Genomic DNA, 17780 nt, shown 5'->3' with positions numbered 1-17780 from the left:
CCCTACTATGATGTTCTTATACATAGATAGAAAGTATTTTATAACATGGTTGAATAACTTTTCAAAAGGAAAGACAATTCTGAATATTTTGGTGGTGATAAGCAAAAAACCATGACCACCTCTCCTTCCTCCCCCACACGTCTCTCAGTATAAACCTTAGCAGCATAGAAAACACTTAGGAAGGTTTTAAAATACCAGTTCCTTTACCCTAACTCATTTAAATCAGGATCTCTGGGGATGGGACCTTTTAAAAAGCTCTGTAGATGTGATTTTAACGTGCATGGTGGGGTGAGACCAACTGGATTAGCATTTACCGGATAGTGATAGTGCTTTATCTTATTTCCGAGCAGCACAGTGAGATTTGGCCTCTTACACTTAACTTCTTTTTACAGAAAAAAGAAATGAAAGCCCTAACAAAGACAGCACTCCTTGGGCGCTTCCAGTGATATTCAGTTTATTCATTGGAGGCTGGCACTCCAGCAGAACCTCATGTCTAGTTCTTAAGCAATTAGATTAAGGCCTCTTTTGCGGGGGTGGGGGAGGTGGAGCCCTCTGAATTATTTGCTTTTCAAGAGGGACTTTTAGAGTTTTGACATGTAGGAAGGGAGTTTTTTAAAAGGATTACTATGAGTTCAAAAAAATGTTTTAAGCATATAAGAGGTGTTCAAGAAATGTTCTTGATTGATGAATCGTTTTATCTCTGTTTTAAGGATGAATGTCAACAACTGAGGTCGAAATCAGATCTATGGAATATTAACGTAACTAGGTAACTTAGAAAACTATAATTACACAAGACTTCCTTGGAAGTCTCGTTTTACAAGAAATCTCTGCCTGGTGACACCAGGCATCCTTTTAGGATCCGACACAAGTGGCAAGTGTTCACGGGCCTGGGGACATGTAAGACGCAGGTCGGATAAACTTCCACGCCGGTTCCCCTTCCCTAGAGGATCTGCAGTCACTCAAGCTGCCGTCAAAATGCGACCCTCCCCCATCGCCGCTCAAAACCAACCTTGTGTAGTGGCCCCAGTTTGATCGACAGCAGCTCGTATTCGCCACTTACACCCTCAAGGAGGCTTCCAGTTAGTGCCCACCAGGAATCCTTTTCTGCTTGTTCCCTCTTTTTCCTTCCGGTTCGGGCCTGGCCGGTGTTCCGGTCTTGCGCCCTAGGCCCCGAGCGAGAGGCCCGGTGCACCGTTGCCATGGCAGCAGGCCGTTGGGAGCTGACTGGATAGGTAGGGTCGGTGTCTGGTTCCCGGCTGAGACTGCGCGGAGCCGGGCCGGCGGGACTGCAGAATGGGCTGAGGCTGAACCGGCGGCGGCTGTCCGGACGAGGTCGACTGAGGGGCAAAGGTCGCGGCACTGGTCCGGGACCCTAAGACGCCTGGTTTGAGGAGCGGGTGGGACCGAGGTTTTCTTGGGCCCCAAGGATTGACCTGTTGGCGACTGCAGCTTTGCGGGAACCTCATATTTGACGCGGGCATGACTGGACGTGTTGGGGACCCCACTCATGATGAGTAGGTGACATGTAGTGAGTGAATCTTAACTCTTGGTGGGAATGATCTTGACAGCAGGAAGCTCCCCAAGTTCTGGTGGGGGCCAGAGCCCCACAAGGACCCCTTACTGCCGAACTGGCAGAGTTCCCAAAGACAAACAGAATCTGTGAAAAGATTCCTACTTTTCCTGTTTCCGTATTTTTAAGTATAGGTTTATTGTGGAAATGCATTATCCGCCTTGAATAAATAAAGGTATAAATGTTTAACCTTCTTCCTCCCCCCCCCCCTTTCTTTTTATAAAGAAGAAGCTGGGCTTGAAAATGGAGATGTATGAAACCCTTGGAAAAGTGGGAGAGGGAAGTTATGGAACAGTCATGAAATGTAAACATAAGGATACTGGGCAGATAGTGGCCATTAAGATATTTTATGAGAAACCAGAAAAGTCTGTCAACAAAATTGCAACGAGAGAAATAAAGTTGCTAAAGGTTTGCTTCTTTTGCCTTAATTGCTCTCTGTAAGTCAAAAGGGGAGTTGTTATGGAATAAAAAATTATATAATGAATATTTCAGTTAACATGTATTTGGACATATAATAGAAAAACAAGTGTCATAGCTTACCTTACTGTGTACGTTTTGTAATTTTACAGTGATACTAGATATATGTTCTTATGTATAATGTAACAAAAGCTATGCCAAATATTGTGAAATAATTATTCAGAAATATCCAGGTATAATACTTAGTAAAAATGTCTGCTTTGTGCAGTGTTTTGTGCCAGATGCTGTGACTATAATGATGTAAAAGACAGTACCTGCTCTTCAGGACTTTTATTAATTAGAAAGACAAGAGGGCATATACAAATAATACTGACTATTAAGTGGCTGATAATAAAAGCCAAGTGATTAACACAAAGTCCTGTTGGGTAGGGAATGTTTCTTGGAGGAAATGGAACATGAATTTGGCCTTAAAGGGTATGTAGAATTTAGGAAAGAGGGAGAGACTGTTGTATTCCAGGTTAGGGGAACAGCATAAGCTCAGAGAGGCTGAAGGCAGGACAAAGAGCAGAGCAGAAAGGACAAAGTGCATTTGCCTGTAGAGTTTCTTATATGGAATAGAAGGAGGTGATTTTAGAGAAGTAAGCTGGAGGTAGGTTTTAAAGTCTTGTCTTTTAGGCTAAGGAATCAAAACTTGATTTTGTGAGAGGCGCGAGGTTTTGAATTCAGAGTAAAGAAACTGTAAATATTAATCTAGCATTATTTTTTAGAATAGATTGGAGGACTGAGAAAGTAAAAATAGGGAGATCTGTTGTGTTTTTAATTCAGGAATCCTGTTAAATGTGAGGGTCCTTGCTAGAATGCAGCAATTTGAATGGAAAGTAGAGTTAGAACATAATATATTACTAAAGAAGACATGAAAGTGTAGAAGGAAACAGAAGGGGAATCAAAGGTATCTTTGAGGTTCAGTGATTGCTACCATTGATGGAAATATGAAAGACCCAAAAGAGACATGGTTTGGGAACTAGTTCGGTTTTAGAAATGTTGAATTTGAGGTGACAGGAATACAGTGCAGTAAAGATGATAGGTAGGCGTTTAGAGGTGGAGAACAATAACAGGAGAGATCAGGGGACAAGATAGAATTTCACGTAGGTATGATTGGTCCACTGAGTGGAAAGACCTCAGGAGTGTAAAGAAAGGAGCATTAAGATTCATTGGCAATAGGGTACAAAACTAGTGATTTTAAAAATAAATATACATATGTATTTTGTTTATTGGCATTTATCTAGATGCTTTAAGGTTCATTGCCTAGATGTTTTTACATGTGATGAAGAAAACAGATACTATTCTTGTTCTTTTTTATCTGATACAAAAGTAATATTCTCTTCTTTCTTTGTAAGTCTATATTAGATATGATCGATCAATTTGCTTTCTAAATAGAAGAAATATATTAGGCATGTGTAGATTGTTGGAACTGCTCTATTTCTAGACAATGAAAAGGAAAGTTAAAGTCAGTAAAGATGTTATGATTTTGTGAGCGATACCTGTCCTTATCCTGATGACCTAAAGCATAATAATACTGTAAGGCAACTTGTACACTGTAAGTGAAAATCTGACTAGGAGACATTTTCCCAGGCAATATCTTTTGCTCTTTCTTCACCTTTGTTGCATTTAAGCTAATTATTTTTTCTTCTTAATTGTTTTGTAAAAATAACCAATATGTGGCAAGAACACAGAGATGAATTTGAAAATGTACTATTACAACTATTATGCAAACTATTTAGGGATAGCTTAACTATTTTTTCTCATTGGCTTATTTCTTGTAGAATTTTTAGTTTCATCAGATCTAATTCCACAAGAGATTTCTTGGATTAGTTAACATTCTTAGTCTAAAAACACTGCCATAATGACTTAATTAGAACTAAAGTTTTATCTACTGGAATTTCATTAAATAAATTACAGTTAGAGTAATTAGTGAGAATATCTGTAGAAAAGTTTTCTATTTATAAAGGAAAACAAAAGTAAACAACCTGAAAAAGGATAATGGAGTATTTCTAGTGGTTTTATGGTTTATCTGAGAAAGTCACTGATTCCTTACCCCTGGATGGATGTTCCTTAATGCTTGTTAACTTGCATTCATCCTTATCTGCTTTTGCCTTTAAAATTAAGACTGGTCAAGAAACCAGTAATTTTCCTTAGTTGAAGGATTAATATTATAATGTCTAAAGGCAGTCTTTTTTTTTTTTTGCTACTGCCAGCATGTTGTTGCTGCAGCACTCTGGCACCCCACCAACCAGGGAAATTGGATTGGGAGCAAAAATAGGAAAGGAATCTGGCATTATATTTTGGCATGTTTTTCTATTAGTCATGTCTTGAGGAATTTAGTCTATATATTAGTACAGATAAGTAGAAAAATGGATGTTGTGCCATTGAAATAAAGGCAAACTTTTTTTCTTACAAGTGTAGCTTTTTGATGAATCCAACATCAAAAATATACCCCTTAATTTTTAGCCAAATGAATAAATATTTTTGGTAATTTGAGAAAGTTAAATATTTGAGAATTGATTATAATTCAGTGTGTTAAAAAATAGAATTAGCAGCATAAAATGATAAACCTCTTTTGTTTTCTAAGCTGATACATGCCATTTTGAAATTATCTTGACAGTGAGTGCTTACCATTCTAAAAATGTGTTTGGTTGCTTAATAGAATATTACAGACAATGAACAAAAATATACCCACAAATAATTGTATATTTATGTAGAGTTCCTATGGATATAAATTGGTATCTCACATATATGAAAAGTTTCTGGATATTTTGATACCCTTTTGTTACAGTGTGGTGAATTTATAACGTCCACCTGGAACTTATATTTTACTCTTGAGAATTCAGGACAAATCTCAGAGAGTAATTAACTTCTGTAAATTCAGATTACATGCTCAGTGGCACTGGAATCCATGCTCATTTGAAATCATAAGGACCTTTTAATCACAAACCAATTTAGAAGATAGGAAGATATCTCTTAGCAGAATACCAAGTTACATTTTAGTACATTAACTCTGAATTGTTTTAGTAGGCAACCAAATGTCAACTTGAAGTAAAGCAATACATCTCCCTCTTTTCTATAAATATTAATTATTAAATAAATTAACATTAAAAAAAATAGGAATGTAAGCAAACCAGTTGAGAAATTTTTATTGAAATGCATGGAGGAAAAGAAGCAGAGAATATTTCTTCTTTTAAAAATTATATGGGTCTTATATGTGCAAATTATGGTGCATGAAATACTAAAAATCCATTTCTCTTGTTAATAGCAATTTCGTCATGAAAACCTGGTCAATCTGATTGAAGTTTTTAGACAGAAAAAGAAAATTCATTTGGTGTTTGAATTTATTGACCACACAGTATTAGATGAGTTACAACATTATTGTCATGGACTAGAGAGTAAACGACTTAGAAAATACCTCTTCCAGATTCTTCGAGCAATTGAATATCTTCACAATAATAATGTAAGTGCTTCTGGGACGAAGTGAGAGAGTGGCATTGACATATATACACTACCAAATGTAAAATAGATAGCTAGTGGGAAGCAGCCGCGTAGCACAGGGAGATCAGCTTCGTGCTTTGTGACCACCTAGAGGGGTGGGATAGGGAGGGTGGGAGAGAGACGCAAGAGGGAGGGGATATGGGGGTATATGTATACGTATAGCTGATTCACTTTGTTATACAGCAGAAACTAGCACAACAACGTAAAGCTATTATACTCCAATAAAGATGTTAAAAAAAAAATGTAAGTGCTTAAAAATAAGCCAAACTGTAGGATGAATATGAATTGTAAGTGCCCTTTAAACATTGTTCTGTTTTTATGAAAGTTGTTAAAATTATTTTTCTGGACAATATTAATTGACATCCTGAAAATGGAGAGGTCAGGGGAGTTACTACCTTATAATTCAGTTGCAGAACCAAAAAACGTATTGAACGCATAATATAACTATAGGGCAGACCAACTATGGGATGCTAAAGGAGGTATAGAGGAATCAACAGTCAACTGGGGCATCTTTTATTAATAAAAGTACATTAAAACATCGAAAGTCAAGCCAGCTCAGATGAAGGGAGGTTTGGAGGTAGGAACTGGAAACTAGGCCAGGGGAATGGCAAGAGAAGGTGGATGCCTTTAGGGAAAGAACAGAGAGAAATAAAGTGGCTGAGGGGTGTAGAACCGTGTCATTTAAGTCAAGAAAGGAAAGAAGATCAACTGTTGATTTTTAGTGCTGCCTTTTAGCATTGTTTAGTTAATGTTTATCTCAGCAGGTTTTTATGGACATACTTTGTTCGCAACATGAGCTCTACTTTCTGTAAAGTTAGATGTATGTTTGTGAAATAACAGTACAAGCTTCAAAAATAGTTTTATTAGTAAGTGATATAGGCATAACATCTATATACCCTAGGCTTTTTCAGATACCTTAATGTTTAATTTGCTGTCTTGGTAATAGTGCATCTCATGTTGCAGCTTTGAAAAATACGGTTGTGATAGCAACTGGAAATTCAGATTGTAATTTCCTTGCTGACTGGATCCATGGGGGGGCAGTATAATGTAATAGTTAAGAGCATACAGTCCTTGGAATCAGACTGTCCTGGATTTTCACCCACCAGTTTATGTATGGATAACCACACAACTTGTGGAGTTCACACTTGCACAATGAAAGGTGGTAGTCCCATTACTCTGTGGCCCCAGGAAGTTATCTAACCTCTCTGAACTTCATTTTCCTCATCTGTAAAATGATACTGTAGTACCTCACAGATTTTTTATAAAAATCAAATTAGGTAGTAGGTAGTGTTTAACACTAGGTGTGTTTTAAGTGCTTATTAAATAGTGCAGATAAGGAGTCAGGAATAGTTATATGTTATCTGTATCCCTATAGTGTCTTGCCTGTAGTAGACTTTAAAAATATTTGTTGAATAATGGAAGACACCAGTATGGTCTAGACTGAGAGTAGAAAACTTCAAAGAGGAGGTAAAACTAAAGTAACAATTTTGAACTTATATGGGTGTTTAAATTCAAGCACATAGGGAAACAACCCAAGTGTCTATCAACAGATGATTGGTTTAGGCAGATGATATATCTATATCTAAATAGATATATATATATAATATTATTAAGCCATAAAAAGGATGAGGTATTTGCCATTTGCAGCAACATGGATGGACCTAGAGAATATACTAAGTTAAATCAGAGAAAGACAAATACATGATATCACTTATGTGTGGGATCTTAAAAATAATACTAATGAATCTATATTCAAAACAGAAACAGGCTCACAGACGTAGAAAACATAACTATGGTTACCAAAGGGGAAAGGGAGGGAGGGATAAATTGGGAGTATGGGATTGACAGATAACAAACTACTATAAAATAGATAAACAACAAAGATTTACTGTATAGCCCAGGGAACTATATTCAATATCTTGTAATAACCTATAATGGAAAATAATCTGAAAAAAATGTATGTAACTGAATCACTTCGCTGTACATCTGAAGCTAACACAATATTGTAAGTCAACAATAGTTCACTAAAACAAACAAAAATACCTTAATGGAATCCAAATGGAAAAAAATATAAATGATCTTAAAACTAACAAAGAAAGTGAATCAATAGTCAAAAAAATTCAAGGGGAATTCCCTGGTGGTCCAGTGGTTAGAACTCTGTGCTTTCACTGCCATGGGCCAGGGTTCGATCCCTGGTCAGGGAACTAAGATGCCACAAGCTGCATGGTGCAGCGGAAAAAAAAAATTAAACAAAAATATTCAAGCATATGGAGCAGAGTTATTATAAATCATTGTAATATGGAGTTCTATGTAGTTTTGGAGCATTTCACTACAAAATAAAGGAGAATTAAACTCATTGAATCCAAAGTCTGATAGTTCACACCATATACAAAAATTAAGTTGAAATGGATCAAAAACCTAAACATAAGAGCTAAAACTCAGAAGAAAACATAGGTGTAAATCTGTGTGTGATCATGTATTAATGCATCAAAAACAATCAAAGAAAAAGACAAATTGGACTTCATGAAAATTAAAAACTTTGTGCATCAAAGGGCACCATCAAGAAAGTAAAAAGACAGTTCACACAATGGGAGAAAATATTTGCAAATCATATATCTGATAAGCAACTAGTATCCAGGATATATAAAATACGATTCAACATAAAAAGACAGCCCAATTTAAAAATGGGCAAAGGACTCAATAGACATTTCTCCAAAGAAGAAATAAAAATGGCTGATAGCACATGAAATGATGCTCAATATCCTGAGTCATTATGGTAATGCATATCAAAATCACAATGAGGTACCATTTCACACCCAGTAGTCTAGCTGTAATTTAAAAAACAGACAAGAATGAATGCTGGCAAGGAAGTAGAGAAATTGGAACCCTCATACACTGCTGGTGGTAATGTAAAATGGTGCAGCTGCTATGGAAAACAGCTTGGCAGTTCCTCGAAAAGTTAAACATAGAATTACCATATGACCCAGCACATTTACTCCTAGGTATCTACCCAAGAGAATTGATAACATATGTTCACATAGAAACCTGCCCAGGAATGTTCATAGCAGCATTATGCAAAGTAGCCAAAAAGTAGAAACAACTCAAATGTATATTAGCTGATGAATGGATAAACAAAATGCAGTACAACCCTACAGTGGGATTTATTCAAACACAAAAAGGAATGAAGTACTGATACGTGCTACAAAATGAGTGAACCTTGAGAACATTATGTTGAATGAAAAAAGTCAAAACGCAAAAGACATAAGTATAAATTCCATTTAAATGAAAAATCCAGAATAGGCAAGTTTATATTTGTATATCTTCTTTGAAGAAATGTCTCTTCAAGTCCTTTGCCCATATTTAAATTGGATTATTTGTTTTTCTATTGTCGAGTTGTATTTTCTGTATTTTGGATACTAGATCCTTATCAGATATGTGATTTGCAAATATTTTCTCCCATTCTGTGGATTGCCTTTTTGCCTTCTCGATAGTGGTTTTTTTAAAAATCATTTCTTTCTCTTTACTGATATCCTTTATGTGGTGAGATGTGTTCATACTTTAGTTCTTTAGACATGGTTTCCTTTAACCTTGAACATATTTAAAATAGCCAATTATAGTCTTTGTCTAGTGGCTTCAATGTTTGGGCTTCTTCAGGGGAAGCTTCTTATTGACTGCTTTTTTTTTTTTTTTTCCTGTGCATGGCCATATTTGTTTCTTTGCACACCTATTTGGGGGGATTTTTTTTGGACATTTAATTTTTTGTTGAAAACTGGACATTTAAAATAATATGTGTTAACTCTGGAAGTCAGAATTTCCCATCTCTCAGGGTTTGTAGTTTTTGCTATTTGTTTAGTTACTTTGCTGAACTAATTCTGTGAAGTCTGAATTGTTTATCACGTGTGACCACTAAAATCTCTGCTCATTTAGTTTAGTGGTCAGCTAAGGTTTGGACAGAAATTTCCTTCAATTCTTGAAACCAGTAAATCTCTCAGCCATATTTACTGAGGGCTCTTTATCTGTGTTGGGCCATGTCTTCAATGTTCAGGCAGGCAGTTTACAATTCTGCCTTAGCCTTACCTTCCTGCTTGTGTAGAACCTTAAAGTCCGCCAGTCTTGAGAGCTTAGGGACAATCTCAGGTCTTCCCTGGGTGTGTGCACAGCTGTGCATGTACCCTTCATGATTCTCAGGAATATGTTGGAACTTTTCAAACCCTTTACGGACATCTCACTCCCAGCTTTTCTTTCTTTCTTTTCTCTTGTTTTACACACATATTTTGTTTTAACTTAACATTATATCTTGGAGGTCACACCATGTCAGAACACAGAGAATGTCTTCAATTCTTTTTTACAGAAGAATCATAATAGTAATCAACATTTTTATGGCAGCATGCATGAGGCGCTATTTTAAACGTTTTCAGTGTTTTACAGATATTAAGGCATACGTAATGGCATATTCTTCAAAACCACACTAGGAAATATGTATTTATTTCACCCCCATTTATAGATGAAGAAGCCATGTTTATGAATCTTGCCCCACTCTCACAATATCCAGGGGTAAAGTAGGGATTTGAACCTGTTAGTCTCACCACAATTTGTGCTTAAACTTTATAATACCTTTCAACTCCAGCCTTTCTTTTGTTTTTTAATTGAAGTATAGTTGATTTACAATGTTGCGGCAATCTCTGCTGTGCAGCAAAGTGACTCAGTTATACGCATAGAGACATGCTTTTTTATATTCTTTTCCATTATGGTTTATCATGCAAGATATTGAATATAGTTCCCTGTGCTATACATTAGGACCTTGTTGTTTATCCATTCTAAACAGCCTTTCTTTTTAGTTAAGTATTTTGGTCAGCTTGTTGTTTGTCCTGTTATAGCTTCCTCAGGTGGCTATAATGTTATATAGTGGCTGCTAAGAAGGCTGATTGCTTGGGCCAGCTCTGAGTTAGGTCAGTAAAGACAAGACTTCTAGTGCGATTTTCCAGTGATCTGCCAGACATGTCAAATAATGACTATTACCTGGGGATGGCGCTTTGGAGGAGATACAGCCCTATTCTACTCCCTCTGGTGGCTGCTAGGCTGCTAGTTTTCACCATGATTTGGCGGGCTGTTGGTTTACAAAGCTACCAGAAGCTGGGGAGAGAGCAATAGAAATAGGACAAGCTAAGAATACTACTGCATCACATGGTTAGTTTATGTTTCAACTTTTTAAAGAAACTACCAAACTTTTTCCAAAGTGGTTGTACCATTTTACATCCCCATCAACAATGTATTCCAGTTTTTCTGCATCTTCCTGTTATTGTCTTTCAATCATAGCTATTCCAGTGGGTGTGAAGTGGTATCTTTTTTTTTTTTTTGAGTAGTAAAACTGTCTTTATTCACAGATGACATGATCATCTATGTAGGAAATTCTATGGAATCTACAACAAAATTAAGAGAACTAACTTGTAAGTTTATCAAGGTTGTAGGATACAAATCAATGTACTGAAATTAATTGTATTTCTGTGTATTAGCAACAATCAGAAATTGAAATTAAAAATACCATTGTAACAGCATCAAAAATATAAAATACTTAGAGAAAATCTGACAAAAGGTATATAAGACCTATACATTGAAAACTATTAAACGTTGATGAGAGAAATTAAAGAAGATCTAGACACATAGAAAGAAATACTGTGTTTATAGAGGTCTCAGTGATTGTGGAAGACCAAGGAGGATGTTGTCAAAACACAGAATTTTAAAAGTTGGGATTCAGAGAGTGCTTGATTCTCAAGGATAGAGTTCTGCATGTAGTCATGGTGTTAGTTGTTAAAACGAGCGAGAACATCAGGACATCAGCTGAGTGAATCTTTCTCCCCCATGTTTAGAGCACTGAGGAAGAGGGTGATGGATGTGTAGTAGGCAGAATATGTGAAGTGGTATCTTAATGTGCTTTTCCATGTCTATTTTTTCTCATGTTATATCCTCAGATCTTGGTATAGTGCCTGGCATATAGTAGTCACTCAATAAAAGTTGTAGAAGTAAAACAGGACTAATGTAGTTTTATAGATGTCTCCTTTAAGGTGACTCATTACCCTAAATTAATTATTTGGCCGTTTAGGAGGAAGAGTGAGGCAGAACAAGAGCCAACCCCAAAGGCTAATAGCAGCAAGTTGTATAAAAAAGGAAAGATCCCAGATTTCTGTCACCAAGATATTTTCACTCGTGTTATGATACTTTTCTGGTGATGAGAATATGCTTAATACATTTGATAAAGATTTTAAATGCCTTCTTTGTTTTAGGCATTGTACTGGGCCCTGGCGATATAGCCTGAACAAAACAGACATACATCTTGCCCTCATGGAACTTACAGTCTAACGGGAGTGACAAAAAAGTAAATAGGCAATTAATAATAAGCATGACAAATGCTGTGAAGGGAGAAGTGCAGAATAATGTGAGAACATATAGAAGGAACATCTAATAGGAACATCTCAGCTGAGACCTGAGGAAATAGTTGGCCAAGCAAAGTGTTCTAGGCGGTTAGAACAGCATTAGCAAATGCAAAAAATGATGACACAAACCTGGAGAATTGGGAAGCTAATATTCAATAGGCTAGCGAAGGGACATTGAGAATGTGAGCAGAGACCAAATCCTATAAGGCCTTACCAGCCATTTTACATAGCTTCAAATTTATCCTGTCGGGTAGGGAATCCTTGAAGGAGTGACATAATCATACATGTGATTTTAAAATAGTACTGTGATTTCACTGTGGACAATGGATTGGAGGGGATTAGAGTGAATTCAGGGAGACCATTTGGTAAGCTAGTAATTTTGATGAGAGAACTGAGGGAACTTGAACTAGGGAGAGAAGTAGACAGGTTGAGAGAGTATGGAACCTGAGGGAGAAAAGTGCCTTGATTTCTGGCTTGAGCCATGGGATCTATGTTGGTCCCATTTGCTGAGCTAAAGGACTGTTGAGAACAAATGAGTTTGGGAGAAAAGATGATGCGTTTAGTTTTGGATTTGCTGAGTTTGTGGGATGTGTGGTTCAGCCCTGTGGGACTTCTTGTGGACTTCCATTCCTTGTGGAAACCAGGAAAGATAGAAATACGGAAGTCATCAGTTTATGGATAGTTACTAGGGCTGTAATAGTAGGTGAGATTGAGATGGAACAGCCAATAGATGGGAAGAAGCCCAAAAGAATATGGTGTTCCCATAACCAAGTGAAGAAAGTGCTAAAAAAAAAAAAAAAAGTAGTTGAGATTGTGCAGGAAACAAGATGTAAGAGAAGAAAAGCCTAAGACCAGAACCCTACATTTACGGACAGATAGAGAAAAAGGAACTGCCATAGGAGGAGACTGGGGAATTTTAGGTCCCAGAAGTCAGGAATGGAAGACTGGTTGATATCTTTTACACTAAGATACCAAGTAAGGTATGTATTGAGGGGTGTGTGTTGGATGTAGCAACAAGGATGTTGATGACTTTGGCTAGGGCAGTTTGAATGTGGGAGCAGAAGACAGATTGCATTACCTTGAGGAGTGAATGAGTGGTCAGACAGAAAGTGAAGAAAGTAAAAATAATGTCTTCGAGAAGTTTAGCTGCGAAGGAAATGAGAGAAAGAGCAGTACTTGGAGTGTGGCATTGGGTTAAAGGAAAGTTAAACTTTTTCCATTAAGTTCTTTTAATTACTTTTCCTTTTACGAATGTGATTTACCTTTTCAGTATTATGTCTGTTTTCTTGGCTTTGGAGATGATGGATGGGGCAAGAACTGAAAGTATGTAACTATTTAGCTTTTGCATTGTGTACTTAATCATTTGCATTTGGTAAGAAAATAGCTTTCCTGTCTTAATTAGCTAGATTTTCTCTATGTAATTGTTGGGAGATTTTCTAGATAATGAAACCTCATTTTAATCTATTGCATCTTCTGTTTGTTTTTAGATCATTCATCGAGATATAAAACCTGAGAATATTTTAGTATCCCAGTCAGGAATTACTAAACTCTGTGATTTTGGTTTTGCACGAACGCTAGCAGCTCCTGGAGACATTTATACGGACTATGTGGCCACACGCTGGTATAGAGCTCCAGAATTAGTATTAAAAGATACATCTTATGGAAAGTAAGTATATTTGGGAATCCTGCTTGGCCTTTCCTAGCCGTCTCTTTTTTTCCCTTGGTGTATCTGTCACCCATACTACTGACACCCTCTGCCTTCTGCATCTGGGTTTGGGCTAGAAAAGGGACACCCCAAAATAGAGCAGAGAGACCCTAGGCACCTGCCCTGCTATTGACGTTACCACGCTTGCCCTCTGGGGCTGAGTGGCCCCAGCCCCAGAAGACCTATGCAGTCACCCCTCAGGCTGTATCCATGCTTGCTTTAAGCTGTGCCCCACTCTTAACAGAGTTGCCTTCTCTGCTTATCTGTAGGCTCTACATTTACTATACTCTGCCAGTGTTACCACAGGATCTGCCAGATTTCCTGCTTCTTGAATACGGCACAATCTTTGCAAAGACTGGCAAATAATTTTTAAATTGAACTGTTCTAGATGCCTCAAAAAGTAGAAAGGTCTCAGTCTATTGCGAAACAGTATAGGAAACAACAATCTAATAAACAAATAATGAATCTTGAAGACCAAAGGGACCAAGTTGTACAACTGAATACAAGAAATGGGAGTGGGGATAATTCTCACATGCTTTTCCTAGAAACCGTTGTTCTGTTATTATAATAATGTCTAACATCGGGGCTTCCCTGGTGGTGCAGTGGTTAAGAATCCACCTGCCAATACAGGGAACACGGGTTCAAGCCCTGGTCCGGGAAGATCCCACATGCCGCAGAGCAACTAAGCCTGTGCACCACAGCTACCGAGCCTGTGCTCTAGAGCCTGTGAGCCACAACTACTGAGCCCACGTGCCACACTACCGAAACCCACACTCCTAGAGCCTGTGCTCTGCAACAAGAGAAGCCACCGCCATGAGAAGCCCGTGTACGGCAATGAAGAGTAGCCCTCGCTCACCGCAACTAGAGAGAAAGCCCACGCGGAGCAACAAAGACCCAATGCAGCCATAAATAAGTAAATAAATAAATAATTTTTAAAAAATCTAATATCATTAAGTACTTATTTTAAAGCTAGAGACTGTTCTAAATGCTTTACATGCATTAAATTATCTAATTTTCACAACAACCCTCGGATGAAGGTGCTAGTATTTTATCCCCATTTCAAATAAGATGACACACTAAGGCAGGTAGTGAGTAAGACACTAAAAAAGTAAGAAAGTGAGTAAGTTTACTAAGAAAAGTAAACTAATTTACCCAAAGTCTATCCAGGGTATGTTTTCAACTGTACTTATCACTGATACCATATGCAGACCACCTCTGTGCCTCAGTTACTTTATCTGTATAATGGAAATAATAATGGAGCAAGTTTCATAGGTTTATTGTGAGGATTAAATGATTTAATGAATGAGAAAAATGAAAAAACAGTAAATGCTCAATCAATGTAGCCTCTGTAAGATCTCTCCCAGTTTTACCTGTTGGTGATATTTACTTAAATTCCTTTCCTGATGTACCCCCTTATTCCTATCCCTTGCCCCCAAATCATATCCTTCTCTAAATCCTGTTGTACATTATATGTAGATTTTGTGCCAGTTAATATTTAATATGGCCTAGTTCTATCTATCTCTTTTTAAAATATTCTTCTTGCTGAAAGATAAATTCCTTGAGGATAGGTGTAATCTCTTGTATTCTAGAGAGCCAAAATTGATGCCTTGTATATAGTCAGTTTAGATTCTAATGCAAGGCTTCACATTGAGTTTGAAATAAATTTGCTAGTGAGTTTTTAAAACATGTTAAATTTTAACATCTTTACATTTTAAAACATGTAAAATAAAACACAGATACAAGAAAAGCTCACACAACAAATGTATACTTCCATCACCAGATGGAAAAATAGAATTTTGCAGGCTACCCCAGAAAACCTTCTATGTGCCCTATTCCACTTACAATACTCTTTCTAACCTCAAAAGTAGCCATGATATTGACTTAAAAAAAAAAGATTTATTTATTTATTTTTGGCTGTGTTGGGTCTTCATGGCTGTGTTGGGTCTTCATGGCTGCGCACGGGCTTTCTCTAGTTGCAGTGAGCGGGTGCTACTCTTCATCGCAGTGCACGGGCTTCTCATTGCGGTGGCTTCTCTTGTTGCAGAGCACGGGCTCTAGGAGCATGGGCTCAGTAGTTGTGGCTCACAGGCTCTAGAGCGCAGGCTCAGTAGTCGTGGCGTACGGGCTTCACTGCTCCACGGCATGTGGGATCTTCCCGGACCAGGGCTCGAACCTGTGTCCCCTGCCTTGGCAGGCAGATTCTTAGCCACTGCGCCACCAGGGAAGTCCCTTGAATTTTATTATAATCAGTTTCTTGCATTTTTAATAGTTTTATTACACAAAAGTGTATCTACTTAGTTTAATCTAGCCTTTTTAAATGACAGCTCTTTTAAAGATATGATTCACATACCATACAATTGACAGATTTAAAGTGTACAATTCAGTGGTTTTTAGTATATTTAGAGTCATGCAACCATTACCACATTCAATTTTAGAACATTTTCATCACCCCAAAAAGAAATCCTGTGCTCACTAGCAGTCACTCCCCATTTCCTCCCAACCCTTCCAGGCCTAGGCAAACACCAATCTACTTTCATTTTCTCTGGATTTGCCTATTCTGGACATTTCATATAAGTGGAATTATGCAATATCTGGTCCTTTGGGACTGATTTATCTCACTTAACTATTTTTAAGATTCATCCGTGTTGCAGCATGTATCGGTACTTTAGCTTTTTTGGCTGTATAATATCCACATTTTATTTACCCATTCATTAGTTGATGGACATTTTGATTGTTTCCACTTTTTGTCTATTATGAATAATACTGCTGTGAACATTTGTATACACATTTTACTGTGGACATGTGTCTTTATTTCTTTTGGGTATGTACCTAGGATTTGAAATTGTGGGTCATATGGTAACTCCATGTCGAATTTTTTTTGTTTTTATTTTTTGTGGTACGCGGGTCTCTCACTGTCGTGGCCTCTCCCGTTGCGGAGCGCAGGCTCCGGACGCGCAGGCTCAGCGGCCATGGCTCACGGGCCCAGCCGCTCCGCGGCATGTGGGATCTTCCCGGACCGGGGCACGAACCCGTGTCCCCTGCATCGGCAGGTGGACTCTCAACCACTGTGCCACCAGGGAAGCCCCATGTCGAGTTTTTTAAGGAAATGCCGGACTGTTTTTCAAAGTGTCTGCATCATTTTACTTTCCCACCAGCAGAGTATGAGGGTTACAAATTTCTCCACATCCTCACCAAGACTTGTTATTATCTGACTTTTGGATTCTGGTTATCCTAATGGGTGTGAAGTGGTATCTCATTATGGGTTTAATTTGCATTTCTTTGATGACTAATGATTGTTGAATTTCATTGTTGATCTTTTATGTGTTTATTGGACATTTATATATCTTCCTTGGAGAAATGTCTGTTCAGATCCATAGCCCATTTTTAAATTACATTGGCTTTTATTATTAAATTGTAAGAATTCTTCATACTCTAGATACAAATTCCTTATCAGGTATATATTTGCAAGTATTTTCTCTCACTCTGTAGTTGTCTCTTCATTTTCTTAATGGTGTCTTTTGTCACACAAATTTTTTTATTTTGATGAAGTCCATTCTATCTGTTTTTTCCATTTGTTGCCTATGCTTTTGGTGTCATATTTAAGAATCCTTTGCCAAATCCAAGGTTGTGAAGATTTACCCCTCTGTTTTGTTTTAAGAAGTTTATACTTCTAGTTCTTACATTTAAGTATTTCATCTGTTTTGAGTTAATTTTTAATTAAATGTGAAGTTAAGTTAATTAATTTAATGAAGTTAATTTAAATGAAGTTAATTAACCTCATTCTTTTGCATGTGTTTAGCCAGTTGTTCCAGCACCATTTGTTGGAGAGATGATTTTTTTCCCCTATTAAATGGTCTTGGCACCCTTGATGAAAATCAGATGGTTTATTTATGGACTTCTGATTCTGTTCCATTGATCTGTATCTCTATCCTTGTTCTAGAACCACACTGTCTTGATTACCATTGCTTTGTAGCTAGTTTGAAATCAGGAAGTGTGAGTGCTGCAACTTTGTTCTTCTTTTTTAAGATTGTTTTGGCTGTTACGGGACCCTTGCAATTCCATGTGAATTTTAGGATCAGATTTATCAGTTTTGTGGGGTTTTTGGCCAATAAGA

The 17780-nt window shown here is 37.4% G+C and overlaps 1 protein-coding gene across 1 annotated transcript in view; it reads left to right on the top strand.

Annotated features, from left to right (window-relative positions):
• The first annotated feature begins 1231 nt into the window (after positions 1 to 1231).
• CDKL3 (cyclin dependent kinase like 3) overlaps positions 1232 to 17780 on the top strand; it is a 47148-nt gene continuing 30599 nt past the window's right edge. Inside the window, exons 1-4 of the mRNA XM_024752334.1 lie at positions 1232 to 1514; positions 1796 to 1978; positions 5298 to 5492; positions 13449 to 13627. Of these exons, the coding sequence (XP_024608102.1) occupies positions 1814 to 1978; positions 5298 to 5492; positions 13449 to 13627 (539 nt within the window). The 5' untranslated portion in view covers positions 1232 to 1514; positions 1796 to 1813. The remainder of the gene's footprint in view (positions 1515 to 1795; positions 1979 to 5297; positions 5493 to 13448; positions 13628 to 17780) is intronic.

The sequence above is a fragment of the Neophocaena asiaeorientalis genome, unplaced genomic scaffold (assembly GCF_003031525.2).
Source record: "Neophocaena asiaeorientalis asiaeorientalis breed wild unplaced genomic scaffold, Neophocaena_asiaeorientalis_V1.1 scaffold204, whole genome shotgun sequence".
In the NCBI taxonomy this organism is placed as follows: domain Eukaryota; kingdom Metazoa; phylum Chordata; class Mammalia; order Artiodactyla; family Phocoenidae; genus Neophocaena; species Neophocaena asiaeorientalis.
The sequence above is the reverse complement of the archived record's forward strand: the minus strand, read 5'-3'. Positions and strand labels throughout refer to the sequence as shown.